This window comes from Apium graveolens, chromosome 8 (genome assembly GCF_009905375.1).
Source record: "Apium graveolens cultivar Ventura chromosome 8, ASM990537v1, whole genome shotgun sequence".
Lineage (NCBI taxonomy): Eukaryota > Viridiplantae > Streptophyta > Magnoliopsida > Apiales > Apiaceae > Apium > Apium graveolens.
The window spans coordinates 11784877-11806321 of record NC_133654.1 but is presented as its reverse complement, the minus strand read 5'-3'; the positions used below and the strand labels follow the sequence as shown (position 1 = coordinate 11806321).

The 21445-nt window shown below is 35.0% G+C and overlaps 2 protein-coding genes across 2 annotated transcripts; one reads left to right on the top strand and one right to left on the bottom strand.

The window, feature by feature from the left end:
* The first annotated feature begins 5046 nt into the window (after nt 1–5046).
* Nucleotides 5047–5640, top strand: LOC141679283 (uncharacterized). Its single transcript, XM_074485786.1, has one exon. It carries the CDS (start codon nt 5047–5049, stop codon nt 5638–5640), a length of 594 nt encoding a protein of 197 aa, XP_074341887.1.
* Nucleotides 5641–15907: 10267 nt separating this feature from the next.
* Nucleotides 15908–19986, bottom strand: LOC141678550 (glycerol kinase-like). The gene is made up of 5 exons (XM_074484895.1): nt 19655–19986; nt 17858–18644; nt 16861–17204; nt 16724–16773; nt 15908–16083 (listed from the first exon to the last, which is right to left on the bottom strand). The coding sequence occupies exons 2-3, from the start codon at nt 18566–18568 to the stop codon at nt 16971–16973; spliced, it is 945 nt and encodes a 314-aa protein (XP_074340996.1). The 5' UTR covers nt 18569–18644; nt 19655–19986; the 3' UTR covers nt 15908–16083; nt 16724–16773; nt 16861–16970.
* Nucleotides 19987–21445: the final 1459 nt, after the last annotated feature.

Genomic DNA, 21445 nt, shown 5'->3' with positions numbered 1-21445 from the left:
AAATCTATGTATAGCTCTTTTGTTAAATTATATAGGGCGTGTAACCAATGGTCATCAAACTTTCTAGTACTAAATATCGATGACCAAACTAACTGGGCATAACTATAGCTAACCAGTTTAATGATTTTGAAGCAAGTGTTGGTTTTATATGTTTTCGTCTATTATTTCATGTTGTCTGGTGCATCAAAGAAAATAAATGGCTTTTTCTTTAGGGGCAGTTCAAAACATGATTATTTTTTTGGGATTTTGTTATGTAAATTCGACCGAAATCAGTTGAAAATAATAATCAACCAAAAACAGTTGAAATTAAAAATCTACTGAAAACAGTAGAATTTAATTTTTCACTAAAAGTGGTCGAATTTGATAAACAAGCATATATAGTTGAATTTAGCATTTTTGGCGGGTTTTTTCAAATTTGAACGAAAATTTGAATTCAAAATTATTGGCAGGAATTTTAAACTTAAATTCAACTAAATGCAGTTGTATTTAAATGGTTGTATTTACGCGGTTGTATTTAGCCGGACACATTGAAGCAGCTAAATACAACCGTTTTACTAAATATGACTTGAGCAATTTCAACCGGCCCAAATACCAGTTGTATTTAGTTAAATACAACCGAAAACGGTTGTAATTAACTAAATACAACCATTTTTTGTTGGGCGGTTGTATTTAAACGTTTTTTTGTAGTGTTATAACATGTGTTTGTCGAAGATAAAATTAGAGATAGGAGAAGGATTGATAGTCAAATTGTGGGAATGGCTCCAAACCCTACTTCAAGTGACTGGGTTGTTGGTGACATAATCCCATATATGTACATGTTGAATGCTATCCAACTGCATGTATATATTAATAATATTTTTAGTAATCAGTTAGAATTATACATTTTTTGTTTTTATGAGGGTAGCACCGTAAAACAACCTTATTACCTTTTATCTCTCCAACTATCAATTTTATGTATAGGTTTTTAAGTGATAATTAACTAAGGTACGTTATGAACATACATAATTGGCCATATATGTGTTATTTATGCTTTTTTGTTTTCAAGTTCTTATAGTTAATAAAATTCAAAAATTAAAAATGATTCATGTTGCAAAAATTATGAGAAGTGGCAATCTAAACTACATACATAACAGATGTTTTTAGATTGTCTATTACTCCTTCCATCTAGCTAGGTCTAAAAATTTATAATTACACTAAAGGCATAGTGTATAAAAGTGAGAATGTAGTGAGCTAGTGCATGACTTCAATTCAACACTTGAATTTCACTTCCCAAGAGAAAATTTAGTGTTTATATTATATTTTTTAATAGTAAAATAATATCTTTTGGTAATTAAATAAAAAAAAGATATTTCAAAAATACTATAAAAACCTAGCTAATATGTTTTGAAACTTACAAAATATATACCAAAAATTTGAAATATTTTAATCGACCCAAAATTACAAAAAGTTTGTTGAGGATTTGTTCGTGATTATAGCATTTTATGCAAAAGTTTGGAAAAGAAATTTTTTTACATTTTACATTCTAATAAAATCTATTGAGATAATCGAATACAATACAAAAGCTAAGATAATTGTACAAAATGTAACATCTTAGAATATAATATACTACTGGTATCTTTTTTTAATCAAACATCAAGTACTAATAAATCTTTGACCAATTACATTAAAAGAAATATATTCCTCGTTTTGCAACTTTATAAAAAATCTTATTACTATTTCATTTTATAAAGAATCATTTTTTCGTGAAAATCTCATAAAATATATATAAGCCAGCTAATGCAAAAGTAGAATATCCCTATAAAATTCAATAATATTCTTTAAGATAACTTAATATATTCAAGCAAATATTCCAATTCTGCACAATTTTGCTAGCTTATAACAAAAATGGAGATTTATTATTGTGTTATCAAATTAATATATGAAATCAAATATTCTAATTGTGCACAATATTTCCAATTATGCACATAAATTCAAAGGAGGCTATATATACACAGCTCAATACTAATACTCTGCACATCAAAATTTCTTATCCATCATAAAACTCACATCCTCTCATTTTCAGGAAAGTAAATTTTTCATCTACCAAAGAGTAATCATGGACGGCATAAACTTTGTTGGGGAAGCTAAATTTGGAGAAGGAAATAGAGGAAGTGGCTCAATAAGAAAGTGGAGAAGTCGAGATGAATTTTGGAGAAGATTTAGGAGTCAAATTCTTCCTAACAACCTACACAATGTCCATGGGTACCAGCTGTTGGATGTATGAATCTTCCTCTCTTTTGTTTCATTTTATATACCTCTGTTTCTAAGTATATCATCTTTAAATGGTTTTTGGTGTTTTTGAAGGACGGTCCTAGGATAAATGACCTATCCTATTTATCATCTCTGGTGGGTTCAGTACAACCATCCTCCAAGCAGATTTACCTGAAGGTAATTATTATTGCTCATAGAAGTTGGCCACAAGTAATTCTAGACATTCCTGACACAAACTTATGTCATCCTTATGGATTGATACAAAGCAAGTTAAGTTTTCAAATGCCTCAATAGTACTTTTGGCATATATATCCACCATCTTCTAGGTCTTTTTGTGTGCTTGGATTTTTGCTACTACCAATTAAGTGGTACATGCATACATACTTTTAATCATTTGATCAATTTCTTTATTCTAATAAACAGGAAGAACCATGTGCTGGACATAGAAAAAAGAAAGCTAGGACTGATGCATCCCACATCAAAGTGCAGTCTCCTCAGGATCAAATTAGAAGTGAAGAACCAAATTTGGAGCTCTGACCTCTCTTTTGACCCAATTATTTAGAAATAGCATAATAATATGTATGTTGCCTAAAATAGCCACATTAACTTCATAGTGAAGTGTTTTTTAAATAATTCAGTGTAATTAGAAATAGTTTTAATTTATCATTTTTCATCAATTTCAATTTTTTTTTAATTTTTTTAAAGCCATTAAATTTATTCAAAACTAATGTATTTTTGTTTTTAATACTATATTTATGTACGAATTTTAAATTTTTTGATACTAATTGTTATATGTTTACTTCTTATATAAATTGATAGGACTCAATACAAGAAAACCGAAATTTATGGATTGAAGGTAAAGAAATTGAGAAAGCGATGTGGAGCCTTGATGAAGGATTAAACGATGATGACCCACTTTAGGGGTGATTGATTTCGAAGTTTTAGAAAATTTTTGGGTTCGGATAATATTTGTAATTTTAGTACTTTTGTATGGTATATAATTTTAAATAAAATGATAGTGGTAAGATTAATTATATTTTATGATGTATGATTTTTTATTTTTGTTGAATATCTAACATTTAGACATTGATGTTGTTGGGAATATGCTATGTATTAAATCAATGAATGTTTTTAAAACATAACCAGCACTTCCTACCGCATTCAAGCTATTTCCAACCATCTTCAAGCTATTTCCTACCGTCTTCAACAAGTTATTTTCTACCTAGGATGGTAGGAAATGATCGGTATGAAATGGTGTTTACATGGCCTTCTAGTATAATTCCTACCAAGTGGCCTAATTTCCTACCACCGCTCTAATTTCCATAAGATGCCCTTATGAACATGCTTTATATACGAAGAAAGAAGGCAAGGATTTTCTGATCGTAGGTGTTTACATAGATGATTTGTTGGTCACTGGCATTGGTCGTACTGTGATAGAGAATATTAAAAGGGAGATGGGATAGAAATTTGAGATGAGCAACCTTGGCATGCTAGCATATTATCTAGGAATTAAAGTAGAGCAAGGAGCTAGATATATCGAGTTAAACCAGTCAGGGTATGCATGAAAGATCCTTAAAAGACGGGAATGAGTGTAATTTTATGAAGTATCTAATGGATCCCAAGGTGCAAATTACGAAATATGAAGGGGTGAACTAGTGGATGCAACTCAATATAAGAGCTATATTGGAGGGCTTCGATCTTGGTACATATCAAGCCCGATATTACGAATGATGTGGGTATTTTTAGCCGCTTCATGGAGAAACCAACGCAGATGTATCAAGAATGTAGTTAAGAGATTTAGCAAGTCATTTGAATTATTGATGCAGTACATGGGGAATGGTGTTCTATTTGAACAAGAATCTCATTTCCCGGGTATCTCAAAAATAGCGATGTGTAGCTTTCTCCTTGTGTGAGGCAAGATTTATGGCTTCTACAATAACGGAATGCTAAGGAGCATGGCTTCGAAATGTTCTTAATCAAGTCACAAGTGAGAGTATTGGTCCAGTGGTCCTTTTTATTGACAAAAAATCTGCGACTGATCTCGCCAAAAAATTTGTTTTTCATGGGCATAGCAAGCATGTTGATATACGCTATCATTTTATTAGAGAGTGTGTTGAACATGGGGAAATAATTTTACAGCACATAAGTAATGAGAATCAACGTTCAGACTCTCTGACAAAGCCTTTTTCCGAAGTTAAGTTTGAAGGGATGCGCAAGCTGCTTGGAGTGAAAAACCCAGATAAACAAGTCTTGGATTAAGGGGAAAAGGTTGAGAAATTAATCCAAAATGTATTTTAAATATTTATTTGTTTTTTTTATTTTGTATGAAGTAGTTATTTAGTAGTTGGACTTGGTCTATGCACCCGTAGAAGCAGTTTTAGGATCGAGGAAAATAAATAGAGTAAAAGAGTATTCGAAGGATAGTAGTTCCCGATTTGTAGGTTTAATATTGTTGGATTTAATCTAAACATATTTACCTATTTATTTTTGATTATTAGTTTCTCAAGTATAGGTGTTGTCATGTGTATCCAGGGACCTAGTCTTCTGGTATATCGTGAGTTTAGGATCTAAATAAACAGTAGTAGAGGTTATGTAGGAGTTTGGTAGTGTAGTGGTTCCTGATTAGTAGTAACTACTTTTTTCTTTCTTGTTTTTAAAATCCCTTGTATGCTTCTAGTTTAATAACAAGAACTTCTGTTTTATTTTTTCTTCCATTCAGAGCTTATACTAATTAAGTGAGTATCAGGTGATTTCTTTTTACACTTGGTATCAGAGCTTAGGGAAAAGTCAGAGTGAATGGAGACTACTAGTAAACCCAAAGAAAGTTCATTTGGCCTCAGTTACCCATTGCTAACGAAAACAAATTACACTGCATGGGCAATGAAAATGAAAGTTTTTATGCAAGCTCATGGGGTGTGGGAAGCCATAGAACCCAAGGATCCTAAGGGCACAGTGGAGGATAAAATCGATAAACGGGCATTAGCTGTAATATACCAAGGTGTCCCTGAAGATGTGTTGCTGTCGTTATCAGAAAGGAAGACGTCCAAGCAAGCTTGGGACGCAGTCAAAACAATGTCATTAGGGGCAGACAAGGTGCGAATGGCAAAGGCACAAACTCTCAAATGTGAATTCGAAACGATGAGCATGAAGGACACCGATCAGTTTGACGATTTTTATCTGAAACTCAATAATCTAGTCACTAATATCAGGGCTTTGGGAGAGAAAATGGAGGAAGTTTATGTTGTTAAGAAGCTACTCAGAGCTGTTCCCACTAGGTTCCTGCAAATTGCGTCCGCTATCGAACAATTTGGCAACCTGGAGGAGATGTCGGTAGAGGAAGTTGTTGGTTCTCTCAAGGCCCATGAGGAACGGGTGAAGGGCGTAACATAGACAAGCCAAGGACAACTACTCTTGACAGAGGAAGAGTGGAGGAAGAAAGAAAACAGTGAAGGACAGCTACTGTTAACCCGAGATGAATGGTTGAGGAGAACCAGTAAAGAGAGAGGACAAAACAACGGCATGAGAGTGAGAGGTGACAGGAGCAAAGTACGTTGTTTTAACTGTCAAACATATGGGCACTTCGCGTCAGAATGTCGCAAACCCCGCAGAGATCGAGAAGTGCAGAAGGAAGCAAACCTCACTCTCATTCAAGAGGATGAGCCAGCTTTGTTAATAGCTGAAGTTGGACAAACGGAGATCGTATCCATGCTATTGAAGGAGGATTCAGTAGTGCCAAAATTGCGTACGAGTATAGAGGAATGAAGAGAATCACAAGTTTGGTACTTGGATAATGGCGCCAGCAATCATATGACTGGAGCACGGGGAAAGTTCAAAGATCTTGATGAACGAGTGACAGGAAAGGTACGTTTCGGTGATGGGTCCACAGTAAATATAATGGGGAAAGGAAGAATTGGATTTCAATGCAAAAACGGCGAAGAAAGAATCCTGACAGATGTGTATTACATTCCTAACTTATGTAATAATATCATAAGTTTGGGACAACTATCTGAAGCAGGGAACAGAGTCATATTGGATGGTGAGTATCTGTGGGTATACGAAGACAGTGGCAAGCTATTGATGAAAGTGAAACGGACTGAAAATCGGCTATATAAAATAAGCCTCGAAGAAAGTAAAGCCACTTGTTTCATGTCTAAGGCAGAAGAGGACGCTTGGGTGTGGCACAGTAGACTCGGGCATGTCAATTTCCAGGCCTTGGAACTCATGTCAAGAGAAGGCATGGCATACGGATTGCCAAAACTAGTACAACCACTCAAGAAATGCGAAGGATGCCTAATGTCAAAACAAGCCAGGAAACCATTTCCATCTCAATCCACTCTTGAGTCAAGGAAGCCACTCGAGCTGGTGCACGCGGATATTTGTGAACCTATCTCGCCTGTGACTCCGGGAGGTAACCGCTATTTTCTGTTATTTGTTGATGATTATAGTAAAAAAATGTGGGTATATATGTTGAAAGAAAAGAGTAATGCTTTTGAGATGTTCAAGAAATTTAAGGTGTTGGTTGAGGATGGTATTGAGAAAAGAATAAGAATTTTGAGAACTGATCGGGGTGGTGAATTTTGCTCGAAAGAATTTACCATGTATTGTGAAAGCGCTGGGATTCAAAGACACTATACGGCTCCATACACCCCACAACAAAATGGTGTGGTGGAGCGTAGAAATCGTACGGTTGCAGCAATGACAAGAAGTTTTATGAAGGGAGCTAAACTTCCTGCATTTTTGTGGGGTGAAGTAGTGAGGCATTCAATTTATATTCTTAATCGATTGCCAACCCGTGTCCTAAGCGGAAGGACTCCATTCGAAGCATGGTATGGAAAGAAACCAGATCTGTCTCATGTTAAGAAGTTTGGGAGTGTTGCATTTATGAAGGTTCCATCAGTTCACGTCAAGAAATTGGATGATAGGGGAAAGATTGTAATATATCTTGGGAAGGAACCTGGAACAAAAGGTAGCAGACTATACGATCCCAAGACTGGAAACTTACATGTTAGCAGAGATGTTGTGGTACAAGAAGGTGACACCTGGGTATGGGATCAAAATAGGGGAGATGAGGTTTCGTTTCCTGGGCAGTATATTGAAATGGGAGAACATGAGAATGTGATTGAAGCAGATGATGCAGAAACTCAGTCACCAATGCCGTTATAGACCCCACCTACGCAGTCGCCCTCTGTGTCACCAATTTCATTGCAAACACCATCTACACAGTCGTCTTCTGTATTTTCAAAGACACCCACAACAGCTGCTACACCAGAAGGAACTAGTGGCATGTCCTCAACACAAACCAGTGAACCAAGGCGATTCAGGTCACTTGAAGATATTTACAATGAAACAGAAGTCATAGATATGATTAACGATTTGATGCTTTTAAAAATCGAGGGGCCAACATCGTTTGGTGAAGCAGTTAAGGAGAATGAGTGGCAAGATGCAATGCAAGTAGAATTTGACACCATTGAGAAAAATGAAACCTGGATGTTGACAGACCTGCCACCTGGACACAAACCGATAGGTTTGAAATTGGTCTATAAAGAGAAGAAGGACCCTGAAGGAAATATGGTGAAACATAAAGCACGTCTCGTAGCAAAGGGATACGTGCAAAGAAAGGGAATAGACTATGATGAAGTATTTGCCCCAGTAGCTCGCTTGGACACAGTACGGTTACTATTGGCTTTATCGGCTAAAGAAGGTTGGGAGGTTCACCATCTAGATGTTAAAGCTGCATTCTTGAATGGTGAGCTCAATGAAGAGGTGTACGTTACTCAACCAGAAGGATTTGTAAAGGTAGGACAAGAAAGTAAAGTTTATAAGCTCTCAAAGGCCTTATACAGATTGCGACAGGCTCCTAGAGCATGGAATGCGAAGCTAGACAAGTGTATGAAGGAGTTGGGGTTTACCAGGTGTCTGCACGAACAGGCAGTATACACAAAAATCACTGGAAAGGACATTGTGGTTGTGGGTGTCTATGTTGATGATTTACTCGTAATAGGCTCGAATATTAAGCAGGTGGAGGAATTTAAATTGCAGATTAATAAGCGTTTTGAAATGATTAACTTGGGTCTCTTGTCATATTACTTGGGTATAGAGGTAAATCAACGAGGTTTGTTTACAACACTAAAACAAGCTGCTTATGCAAAGAAACTACTTGAAAAAGCTGGAATGATGAATTATAATTCATCCAAATTTCCTATGGAACATAGACTACAGCTCGATAAGGATGAAGGAGGTCAAACAGTTGATGCCACTGAGTACAGACGTATTGTCGGGAGCCTTCGATACTTAACTCATACGCGTCCAGACATTTCTTTTTCCGTGGGGGTTGTAAGTCGTTTTATGGAGAAACCCACGACGAAGCACCAACAGGCAGTAAAACACATTTTGAGATATGTTAGAGGCACTGTGGACTATGGCTTAGTGTACATGAAGGAAAAGAAAGAGGAGACGTTATCTGGGTTTACAGATAGTGATCTTGCAGGGGATGTTGGTGACAGACGAAGCACTAGTGGGATGTGCTTTTACCTGAATAATAATTTAATCTCCTGGGCATCACAGAAGCAAAGAGTAGTGGCACTATCATCGTGCGAGGCAGAATATATGGCAGCAACTATAGCAGCATGCCAGAGCATATGGCTTCAAGGTTTACTCGAAGAAATTAGTGGAAAGCGAGTTGGACCTGTGGTACTTCATGTGGATAATAAGTCAGCCATTGAGTTAATGAAAAACCCAGTCAACCATGGTCGAAGCAAGCATATCGATGTTCGTTTCCACTTTATTCGTGAGTGCATCGAACGGGGAAAGTTAGTAGTTGAGTACGTGACTACACAGGAGCAGCCGGCGGACATTTTAACTAAATCATTAGGAAGAGTAAAGTTTGAAGAAATGAGAAAAGTTATTGGGGTCGAGGACTTGTCTGCAGTTTAAGTAACAGGGTGAGCTGGAAGCGTGTTTAGATTAGGAGGGAATGTGTTGGATTTAATCTAAACATATTTACCTATTTATTTTTTATTATTAGTTTCTCAAGTATAGGTGTTGTCATGTGTATCCAGGGACCTAGTCTTCTGGTATATCGTGAGTTTAGGATCTAAATAAACAGTAGTAGAGGTTATGTAGGAGTTTGGTAGTGTAGTGGTTCCTGATTAGTAGTAACTACTTTTTTCTTTCTTGTTTTTAAAATCCCTTGTATGCTTCTAGTTTAATAACAAGAACTTCCGTTTTATTTTTTCTTCCATTCAGAGCTTATACTAATTAAGTGAGTATCAGGTGATTTCTTTTTACAAGTATTTTTTGCAGTTTTTGTTAATTTTTTTTCTGCAGTATAATAAAAAGCAACTGTTCGGTACGTGCATGTATTATGTTTTTATTTTTCACAGATTCAAATAAACACATATATTTATAATTAGCACATCAGGTCTACAAATTTGATACAGTATTCTCGTATCAGAGCGAGCAATTTTGTAACTGTGAACACACAGTCACGTGTCGAAGATGACTTGAATGGAGGGAAATAAGAGCAAGAGTGGCGGTATTGGGCTGATTTACCCAATATTAGACATGAGTAATTATACTATTTGGTCATTGAAGATGAAGGTCTTTACTCAAGCTCAAGAAAGCACGAGTTCAAACCTTGAAGGCAGAGTTCGAATTCTTAGTCATGAAAGACAATGGGGTGTTGGATGACTTTAGTATGAAGTTGAATGGGATCGTTACAAACATTTGAGCCCTTAGAGAGTATATGGAAGAAGCCTATTTAGTGAAGAAATTGCTTTGTGTGGTGCCTGCTAAGTTCTATCAAGTTACGTTAATATTGGAACAATTGGGAGATACCGAAACTATGACATTAGAGGAAATTGGAGGTTCATTGAAGGCACATGAAGAATGGGTGAAAGGGCTAGATGAAAAACCGATCCGACAATAATTACTCACAGAAGAGGAGCGGGAAAGCGTTAACCAAATGATGGAAAGTCGTTATATACGAGAGAAGAATGGTTAAAGCAAAATATTAAGAGTGAAGAGCCAGCTTTGTTATTGGCTAAACTTGAAATGGAAGATGGAAAAAAATGTTGCTGAATTAATGGTCCTTCGTTCCAAAGTTGATGAATGTCACAGAAGAAAAGCAAGGAGAGTCTAATTTGTAGTATTTGGATAATAGAGAAAGTAGTCACATGAAGATTCGAAATCCAAATTTATAGAGTTGGATAAAGGCGTCATTGGGCAAGTAAGATTCGGAGATGGTTCGACATTAAAAAATGAGGGTAAAGCATCTATTATTTTAAGTGTGGAAATGGAGAGGAGAGTGCATTGTATGAGGTTTATAAGCATTGGCCAACTGCCAGAGATGGGAAATAGAATGGTCCTAAAGGGTGAATTTTTTTGGGTATTCTATAACCAAGAAATTTTTTTGATTAAAGTGTAACTCTCTTTAAATTGGCTATACAATATCATTGGAACAAGAAAACTTATTTTTTTGCTTTCTAAGTCTGATGATATATCTAAATTATGGCATATACGATTTCGTCATGTTAATTATCAAGCATTGGGATTAATTTTTGTGAACAGTATGGTGTATGGTTTTCCAAAAATTGTTCATCCAAATAATGTGTGTGATGGATGTATGATTAATAAGCAAATTAGACAGGCTTTTCCTTCACAAACACAGTTTAGTACAAAGCATGTGCTAGATTTCGTTTATGCTGACTTGTGTAGACCAATTATTCCAACAACTACAGGCAGAAAAAGAAATTTCTTGCTTCTGGTAAAATAATTTTAACAGAGGTACGTGGGTGTATTTTTTGAAGAATTAAGACGAGGCTTTTAATTCTTTTAAAAGTTTTTGAGCCAAGATTGAGAGTGATGATGAAAGAAGGGTGAGGATTCTCCGAACCGATAGAGGAGGAGAATTTATGTTAAAAGAGTTGTTGATTATTGTGAGAAGGCTAGGATCGAGAGACATTTTAGAGCACCTTACATGCCACAATAGAATGGAGTAGTTAAAAGGAGGAATCGAACTGTAGTTAAAATGGACCGGAATTATTTGGAAGAAATGAAGTGGAAGAATTTTGATTTTTGGGCGAAGCATTTAGGAATTCTTTTATGTGCTTAATAGACTTCGAAATCATTCACTATCTCAAAAAACTCTGACTCCATATGAGGCATGGTCGGGATCAAAACCAAACATTGGTCATGTGAGGGTGTTTGGATGCACAGTGTACATGAAAGTTCCAAACACTCAACTTTTGATGAGAGGAGAAAGTGGTGAATAAATTAAATAGGCTCGGTTGGTTGTAAAGGGGTATGCTCTGGAACAAGGGATATATTTTGATGAAATTTTTCTCACGTTACTCGTCTTGAAACCGTACAGTTATTGTTAGATTTGGCAGTGAAGTTTAACGGATAAGTGCATCACCTTGATATAAAAGCAGCTTTCTTGAATGGTAAAATTGATGAGAATGTTTATGTTGCCCAGTCGAAAAAATATAAAAAGAAGGGTTGGGAGCATATGTTGTATAAATTGTCTAAAGCTTTGTATGGGCTTCAACAAGCACCTAGAGCGTGGTATTCTAAACTCAAAAAATATCTGGAAGGTCTTGGATTTATAAGATTCCCTTATGAATATGCTCTATATATGAAGAAAGAAGGCAAGGATTTTCTGATTGTAGGTGTTTACGTAGTTGATTTGTTCGTCACTGGTGTTAGGTCCCGAATTATCGTAGAAGGGGGGTTGAATACGATAATCACTAAATTAAAAAAAATCGAATCTTTTGCAGTTATAAAATTTAGTGCTCAGTTAGTGGTTCCGTGTTCGGGAAATATATATTCATATATAAATCCGTGAGGGGTGTTGCTACACTCCGGTAAATAAATTAACATGCTACAATCTAAGAACAACAAAGTTTCTAGCTTTTACAAAGACCAACAAATTAAATCTTATACAATGTTCTAGCTTTTTTTGTCTAAGGATTTAATTATCGGGTAACGTTAAAATGCTCATATGAATATACAAGAGTTAAATCGAGCATTATAACATTAATCCGGTGAGAAGAATAACTGATATGGATTTGTGTGTATATCTCCTATGTATCTCTTTGCTTCAGTTCTTCACCTCTTCAGGGATAAAAGATGAACATAACAAATTCAATCTAAATTACTGAATGCTTCTGTTGTTGTGTAGACTTGTATCAATTCAAAATGTATGGCTAAAAATGAACGACACAAATTAATTGACAGTACAATAAACTTGTGGCTGAGGAGTAACTTGTGACCAGGTACATTTTCTTGTAACTTGCGACCAAAGAGTATAGCACTTAGAATTATTCCTTCCAATTCTTACTTGCGACCACATCACCTAGTATTCGTTTGTCACTTGATTTATTTTACTAAGTCTAACTTATGACCAGTGCTTTTGCAACATGCAACTATATACAATCTTGATTGTCTGGTTTCATTTATATGTTTATTATAGTTTCTTTTATTCTTTTTCTTGTTTTTCTTTTTCTCTTTTTTTCTCTTTTTTTTGTTTTCTTTTTCTTGTTTTTTCTTTTTGTTTTTTTATTTTCTTTTCTTTTTTTTTCTTTCCTATGTTTTTTTATTTAATTTAAATTATAACTAAATTAATTTATAAAATAAATTAAATATAACTTATACAAATAAACTAATTTAGATTTATAAAATAAACTTATTTAAAGTTTATAAAATATACCATTTTAAGTCTATTAAATAAATTATATTAGATCCATTAAATAAATTTATTTAATTTAACAATTAAACTTTGAGCTTCGCCAATCCCTCGAGCAGTTTAGTTGTATACCACGCGCACCTCTTCCCGTACTTTAACAGTTAAATGTTCAATCCAACTCTTGTCAATGAGTATAACTTCAAGACTGCAGTTGTCTTCTTAAACCTCTGCCTATACCCTATCTTCAATCCTTCAGATTTCCATACATTGAACAGTGTCTATCTTCAATCAATGCTAATACACTGAAATCTTCTGGTAGCACGTAAACACTGAATCTTTATCATTTCTCAAACCTTGAGAGTCTTTAACCTTTATTCTTCACTGAGGCATGAAAATATTAATAAGCTTCTTTTAGTGACCTGTAAACCGACTTCAAGATTTCTTCTAATCATTTGATTCTTTGTATTTTCCTTGTCTTCATTTCTTCCTGATTTCTTGTGTAGTCGTAGTATTATTAACTTGTCCCATTCTACTGTTGTTTTAATGTTGAGTTATCACGTAACTGTTTATACAACTATGTAGTCTCACCATTAGTTGGCATGGATTGTACTGTGATAGAGGATTTTAAAAGAGAGATGAATTACAAGTTTGAGATGAGCAACTTTGACATGCTAACATATTATCTAGGAATTGAAGTGGAGCAAGGAGTTAGATATATCATAGGGTATGCAAGAAAGATCCTTGAAAAGACGGTAATGAGTGTAATTTTGTGAAGTATATAATTGATCCCAAGGTGAAAATTACGAAAGATGAAGGTATTCAATTGGAGGGCTTCGATACTTGGTACATACCAGGCCCGATATTACATATGATGTGGGTATTCTGAGCCGCTTCAGAGAGAAACCAACGCAGATGCATCGAGGATGCTGGTAAGCAAATATTAAGCTCCATGAAGGGTACTGAAAACTTTGGGTTAGAAAATTTTGGCTTCACTGATAGTGATTTAGCTGGTCGTTTGAATGATCGGTGCAGTACAAGCGGAATGGTGTTCTATTTGAACAAAAATCGCCTTGCTTGGGTATCTCAAACACAGTGATGCGTGGATTTGTCCTCGTGTGAGGCAGAATTTATGGCTGCTACAGCAGCGGCATGCCAAGGAATCTGGCTTCATAATGTCCTTAATCAAGTCACAAGTGAGTGCATTGGTCCTGTGGTCCTCTTTATTGACAACAAAACTACTATTGATCTCGCTAAAAAATCGGTTTTCCATGGGCATACCAAGAATGTTGGTATATGCTATTATTTTATTAGAGAGTTTGTTCAGCATGGGGAAATAATCTTGAAGCATAAAAGTAATAGAATCAACATGCAGAATCATTGACAAAGCCTCTGTCCACTATTAAGTTCGAAGGGATACACAAGCTGGTTGGAGTGAAAGACCTGGAGAAACAAGTCTTGGATTATGGGGGGAAATGTTGGGAAATTAACCCAAAACGTGTTAAAATAATTTTTTGTTTTTATTTATTTTGTCTGAAGTAGTTATTTAGTAGTTGGACTTGGTTTATGAACCTGTAGGAGCAATTTTTGGATCGTGGAAAATAAAGAGAGTAACAGAGTATTCGGAGGATAGTAGTTCCTGATTTGTAGGTTCAGTAGTTTTTGTAGTTTCTATTTTTTTGTTTTATGCAGTATAATAAAAATCAAGCGTTGGGCGCATGTATGTATTATGTTCTTGTTTTTCTCACTTTCAAATAAACATATATATTTGATACAGTATTCTGGTATCAAAGCGAGCAATTTTGTTCCTGTGAACACACGGTTACGTGTCGAAGATGACTTCAATGGAGGGAAACAAGAGCAACAGTGGTGTTGTTGGGCTGAGTTACCCAATGTTAGATATGAGAAATTATACTACTTGGTCATTGAAGATGAAGGTCTTTACGCAAGCTCATGAGTTATGGGAAGCCGTGGAAACTAAAGACCCAAATGCTACTCTTCAAGAAAGAAAGAACAAAATAGCACTTGCCATGATTTACACTGCTAGAAATATGGGATCAGACATTGGTTTAGAACCGATGTTAAAAAAAATCTGAACCGATGTTTTACGTGAGATGTTAAATGTCATCAGCCGATGTCTATTACAGTGCTATACATCGGTTTTAAGATTAAATGTGATGTCTTTGTAACAAATTTCAGCTTATATTATAGTATTTTTAGGTGAATATGAGTATATTGTGAGGTATTTATCCATTAAAACATGAAACCTACAAGTTCTAAAAGCCATTTATTAAAATTCTTCCGAACAAACCAATGTGAAATGTTAGATCAGACATCGGTTAGATTGGTTGTCTGATGTGAAATGTTTGATCAGACATCTGTTAAATTATCCCCCGATATGAAATGATGGATAAGACATGGGTGTTTTTCACGAAACTGATGTTAAATCTTTTTGTTTAACATCAGCCAATTTCTCTAACCGATGTTATTTGACTTAAAATACATTGAGTTTCTTTTCAGAACCGATGTCAAATGACTATTTCACATCGGTTTTTAGTTCTTTTTTTGTTTAATATTATTTTACATGATGTCTTTTGTACATTTTTTACATCAGTTTATATTTACCATTTTGATGTTAATGTGGTGTAAATTACATGCCATCTTGGTCCTGTTTTACAGCCACATGAACCAATTACATTTACACAACCAAAAAAATACCAAACAATGCAACATCCAACCAAAAACATCCAACAGAAACATAAAACTACATTGATACAAAATTTCCTAACATACAATGTTCCAACAACCAATTCGGACATACATTCCAAGTCTAAAATAAACATCCCAACCAATAAAAATAAAATAACTTAGTTATCCAGACTCTTTTAACTAAGGACTTGTCAAGAGTTTATACAAGACCAAAAAAATTAAAGTAAAACGCATACTTGAATATACAAGTTCAGGAATGGGCTAATCTCTTTCTTCAAGCTATCACAGATTAGTCCATATATTTTTTCAATACAAGTCGTTAAGTGTTGCTTACACAACAGAGCCGTATACTTGACTTCTATTTTCAATTTTGTGTTTGGCTTTCCCTCCATTCCACTGTACCCACTGGAAATTCCCCTTCCCATTAAAGATGCACGAAAACCCTGTACATATAATAAGTAGACTTTTAAAAATTGAGTTAACTACATTTATATGGTAATTTCCTATTACAAAAATTAGGCATAAGATCAGCTGTAACTTGAGTTTTGAGTGATGAGGCTAACTTACAGGAGACAAAACTACATCTCCTCTTCTATTATTTCAAGAAACTGGTAAGTTTTCTTGATGCAATAATAAAGTTGGTCACTAAATTTGTGAATTATCTTTAAGGAACAAGAATGTTTTATAAATAAGTATATGAAGTAATGCATGACAAATGTGATGAAACTGTCTGTTTTAATAGGTCTGAGAAGATTTGTGCTAAAGGTATCTATGTGCACGAAAGGGGTACACACAGAAAATTTAAATATGTTCTTATCACCTGCTCAAATTGAGAACATTGAACAATATATCATTTTTTTTGCAGGACTAACAAGGTTTAGCAAATGTAGTTGCCCAGATTCCAAAAAAACTAAAATAGACATTTAGGTACTTTCTGGACATAGTATAGATACAACTTACAACTACATCAACTACAATTAGCTGACTCTATCAAGTTTTTATATAATACAATTAAAAAAATCCATTTACTACACAGCATAACACATTGACATACAAACCACTTGGAAGTATTAGTGAACTCACATCTTCATATGGGCATGAAACAAGTCCTTTTTTATGATGTCCAGAAAGGCCTGTAAATTATCAGCAATACATAAAAAATTAGGAAATTGCACACTAATTGAGTGATTCAGTGGCAGGAACTTGTAGACATATTTTACCTTGTGCTGAGCAAATATCAAAACTCTGTGTTGTCAAATATTCGGAGAGCCTTCAGAATTTGATGCTTCTAGACCAATCCTGCACTCTTCCAATATTTGCTGAAGGGCCACTAATTTTGGAGAGTGATGCAGCTTATGAAGTTCTGAAGCAATATCAGCACCTGTAGGGAAGTGATCTGGCAGAAGCTTAATGAGAGAATCTGGAGTCTTTTCATCCTCTCTCGAGAAGAGAATATCTCCTCTTCTTTCCAGACTCCAACAGCTAAACCCGCGGCATATGCAGCTCTAAGAGCCGTTGTTTCAATGTCAGCTGGCCTAACAACTGGGTTACCCAATATATCTGCCTGAAATTCGTAACAAAATAGTAGCTTGATTATCCGCTCACTAAATTTTATGGAAACTAGTAATTAATTAATAATAGTAATATTCACGAAAAATGCAAGATGACCATAAAAAGTAACAGGTTCATTACAATAACCCCTATGTAGTCTTGTTTTTAGCATAGTTATTATTTCTTAACTTTATATAACTGGCATGCCTTTAATCTGCCACTTTGAAGTGTTAACAAATATATTAAATAATCCATTGAAAAATTAGCAATAGAAGAAACAGGGTATGATTTTTTTTAATTTTTACAATATACAAGTTTTGTAGGTCAGTGAAAGTTGATTTGATTCAATTATCAGATAAACATTAATCAAGAATCCATTTGGCATCCACTTTGGATATACCTTTGCAAAGACAAGGTGATTTGATTCTATCATCAGATGTATATTAATCAAGAATCCAATAGGAAGACACTTCTAATCTAACTTCCAAGTTTACTAAATGAATAAATAAGACACTGTGTAATTTATCTTTTTCTTTGTTGAACTTAAAGTAGACAAGTGAAAACTCATGTAGGAGCTTAAGAGATACAACAACAATCTTTGAATGGATGAAAGTGAGAAACATTTAATGTGCAACCAAATATATACTATATAGTGTGAAAGAGTACATGAATCTGCATTAGGAGGCTGTTAACAGTAGCACCGCCATCCACCCTAAGCAAAAACTTTTCTTTACTTTCCACTTCCCTTGCATCCTTATGCATAGAATCCAATACATCCTTTACCTGGAAACACATGCTTTCCAGAACAACACAAGCAATGTGAGCCTTATTTGTAAACCTTGTAATTCCAATGCAAACTCCACGAGCATCATCATGCCACCAGGGAGTGAACAGTCTATTGAATGCTGGTACAAAGTAAACCCCGCCAGTGGATTCAACTTCTGATGCCAATTTCTCAGTCTCACTTGCGCTACCAATTAGGCCAAGACCATCTCTGAGCCACTGAACTGCAGCTCCAGTAATAGCAATTGATCCCTCCAGAGCATAATTAGTTGGAGCATTAGCTCCAAGTTTGAATGCCACAGTACTTAATAGTCCATGAGTTGAATTGATCATCTGATCACCAGTGTTTAGAAGAATGAAAGCACCAGTACCATAAGTACTTTTCGCTTCTCCCTTTCTACAAGCCTGGCCAACCATAGCTGCATGCTGATCACCAAGACAACCAGCAATTGGGATTCCTGTAATTGGCCATCCCTTTGTCACAATCCCAATAATCTCAGAATTAATAACAATTTTTGGAAGAATTTCACTAGGAATTCCCAATTCTTTCAAGGTCGACTTATCCCACTCAAGAGTCTTAAGATTCATCAACATAGTCCTAGCCGCATTCGACACATTAGTGACATGCAGCCCCCCGTCAATCCCACCAGTCAAATTCCAAATCAACCAGCTGTCAATATTACCAAATAAAGCATCTTAATAATCTAATAAAAATACATTCATGAAATCCCAAAACTGGATACAAAAATAAAATTGCAAACATAATCAAATAATTTGGTAGGTGATTTGATCTTTCAATTCCATGTGTTATCGTGTAGATTACAGTTGCATAAACAATACATACATATAAAGAGAGGAGAGGGATGATAAAGAAAGTTACAATATCAATAGGAGCTTTGATGTGTTTGGTAACAGAAGAAGAGCACTGATGAGCAGTTGGATCATGTTTATGCTGTATTTTCAGACACTCAACGCTACTACTGCAATTTTCTATTTTTCCCAATAAATTTCAAGTACTCACTTCTTCAATTCAATCAATCCATATTTGCCATCTTAACAAGCTAACTTACGGAATCAAAAGTACATGACAAAAAAACCATCACCTATTAATTTAAAATGTGCATCAGATACATTATAAAGAAAACGCAGAATACCGGGTAAAAATTATATATACCAATCATGAATTTTCCGCAAACAAGAATATAAAAAATCGAAACTTGGGTAGATACACAAACTAAATGAAGTAACAGAAGAACAAAACAAGAAAAATATCAGTATCACTTTCAAGATGGGCATATTACCGGTCACTAATAAATAGTCCAGTAACATCAGCAGAAGTAGATGACAGAAGAAGTAGACGACATTTTGATAAGAAAATTCCCAGTAATTTTCACAAATAGTTGTTGTGCAATATCAATTAAGTAGAAGTATCTCAAGATCGACACTTTCAGATAAACAATAGTTCAATAAATTTATAGTATTCAACTAAATCAACAACGTTTAGATGAAAAATCAATCAATCGGAACAATACGAAGAACTTCAGATCACTAATATAGATAACACAAACATCCATACATATGAACAAAAAAGACAATTCAACACAAAATCAGCCAACATATCAAATTCCACATTTAATAACATATAGAAATTAACATATGTAACATAAGAAATAGAATTACCTTAAACTCGATTCAAACCCTAAAGGCCCAAATTGAACTCAAATGAAGCCCCAAACTTGAAACAGGTCCTACTTTTGAAATCAGCCATGAGAAAGAGAGAAATATTTAATCAATTAAAAAAACCCTAAAATAAGGGTGCCCATATGTGTAAGAAAGTGGAGAGAGGGGAGTGAAGAGATGTGTATATAATAAAGAAGTAAGTGTGTGTTCACATACAGTGTGTGTATAGCAGAGAGGGAGAGAGAGGGGGGAGGGACGGACGGACAAAGAGGGGGGGAGAGAGAGAGGTGAAAGAGACGAGAGATACGAGAGAGAGGAGGGTCGGGGGAGAGATGAGGGTCGTAGGAGTTATTTTAGAAAGGGGGGAATAAGGTTAGTGAATTTTTTGTTAAAATTAAAGGGGGGAAAGTATATTGAAACCGGGGGAAAAAAGATAAGTAATTTTTATTTTTTTTAAAAGGCCATAGACAACGGTTAACAAAATCGACTGATGTCAAAGTTAAAAGCATATTTGTGGCCTTTTAAATTTCTGAACATAGACAACGGCTACTAAGTGAAACCGATGTCAGTATTTGTATTTAATATCGCTTTTTACAAAACCGATGTTAAACTGCATTTTAACATCGGGTGCATTACATGCTGATGTCTAAACACTGATGTCGTATCTATTATTTCTAGTAGTGTTACCAAGGGATTCCATAGGATATATTGTTGACTCTTGTTGAGAACAAGATGACCAAAGAAGCATGGGATGTTATAAAAACCTTATGTTAGGGGGCTGACAAAATCAAGAAAGCACAAGTTCATACCTTAAAGATAGAGTTCAAATCCTTAGTCATGAAAGACAATAAGGTATTGGACGACTTTAGTATAAAGTTGAATGGGCTCGATACAAACATTCAAGCTCTTGAAGAGTCTATGGAAGAAGCCTATGTAGTTAAGAAATTGCTTCATGCGGTGCCTGCTAAGTTCTATCAAGTTACATTAATATTGAAATAATTTAGAGATCTTGAAACTATGACAGTAGAGGAAGTTGTAGGTTCATTTAAGGCACATGAAGAACGAGTAAAAGGGCAAGAGGAAAAATAGAGCGGATAATTATTACTCACAGAAGAGGAGCGGAAAAAGTATGAACCAAGTGAAGGAAAGTTGTTGTATATGATAGAAGAATGGATGAAGCAAAATATTAAGATAGCTGAAGGCTCATCAAATTATAATGGACGAGGGCATGAAAAAAGCGGGATCATGTGTTATAACTGCAATACTTTTGGACATATTGTAGTAGATTATCGAAAGTCTCAAAGGTTCAGGGACCAAAACCAGGAAGCAAATATTGCACAAGTTGAGGATGAAGAGCCAGCTTTATTACTAGCTAACCTTGAAATGGAAGATGTCAAAAAAATGATGTTGAATGAATGAACCTTAGTGCCAAAGTTGATGAATGTCAGAGAAGAAAAGCAAGGAAAGTCTAATTTGTGGTATTTGGATAATAGAGCAAGTAATCACATGAACGGTCCAAATCCAAATTAGTGGAGTTGGATAAAGGCCTGATTGGTCAAGTAAGATTCGGAGATGGTTTGAAATTAAAAATCGAGGGTAAAGCATTGATTATGTTCAAGTGCAGAAATGGAGAGGAGTGTACGTTGCATGAGCTTTACAATATTCCATCATTATGTAGCACTAGAATAAGTATTGGCCAATTGTCACAGAACATAAATAGAGTGATTTTAAAGGTTAAATTTTTGTGGGTGTTCTATGATCAAGAAAAATTTCTCATGAAAGTGAAATGCT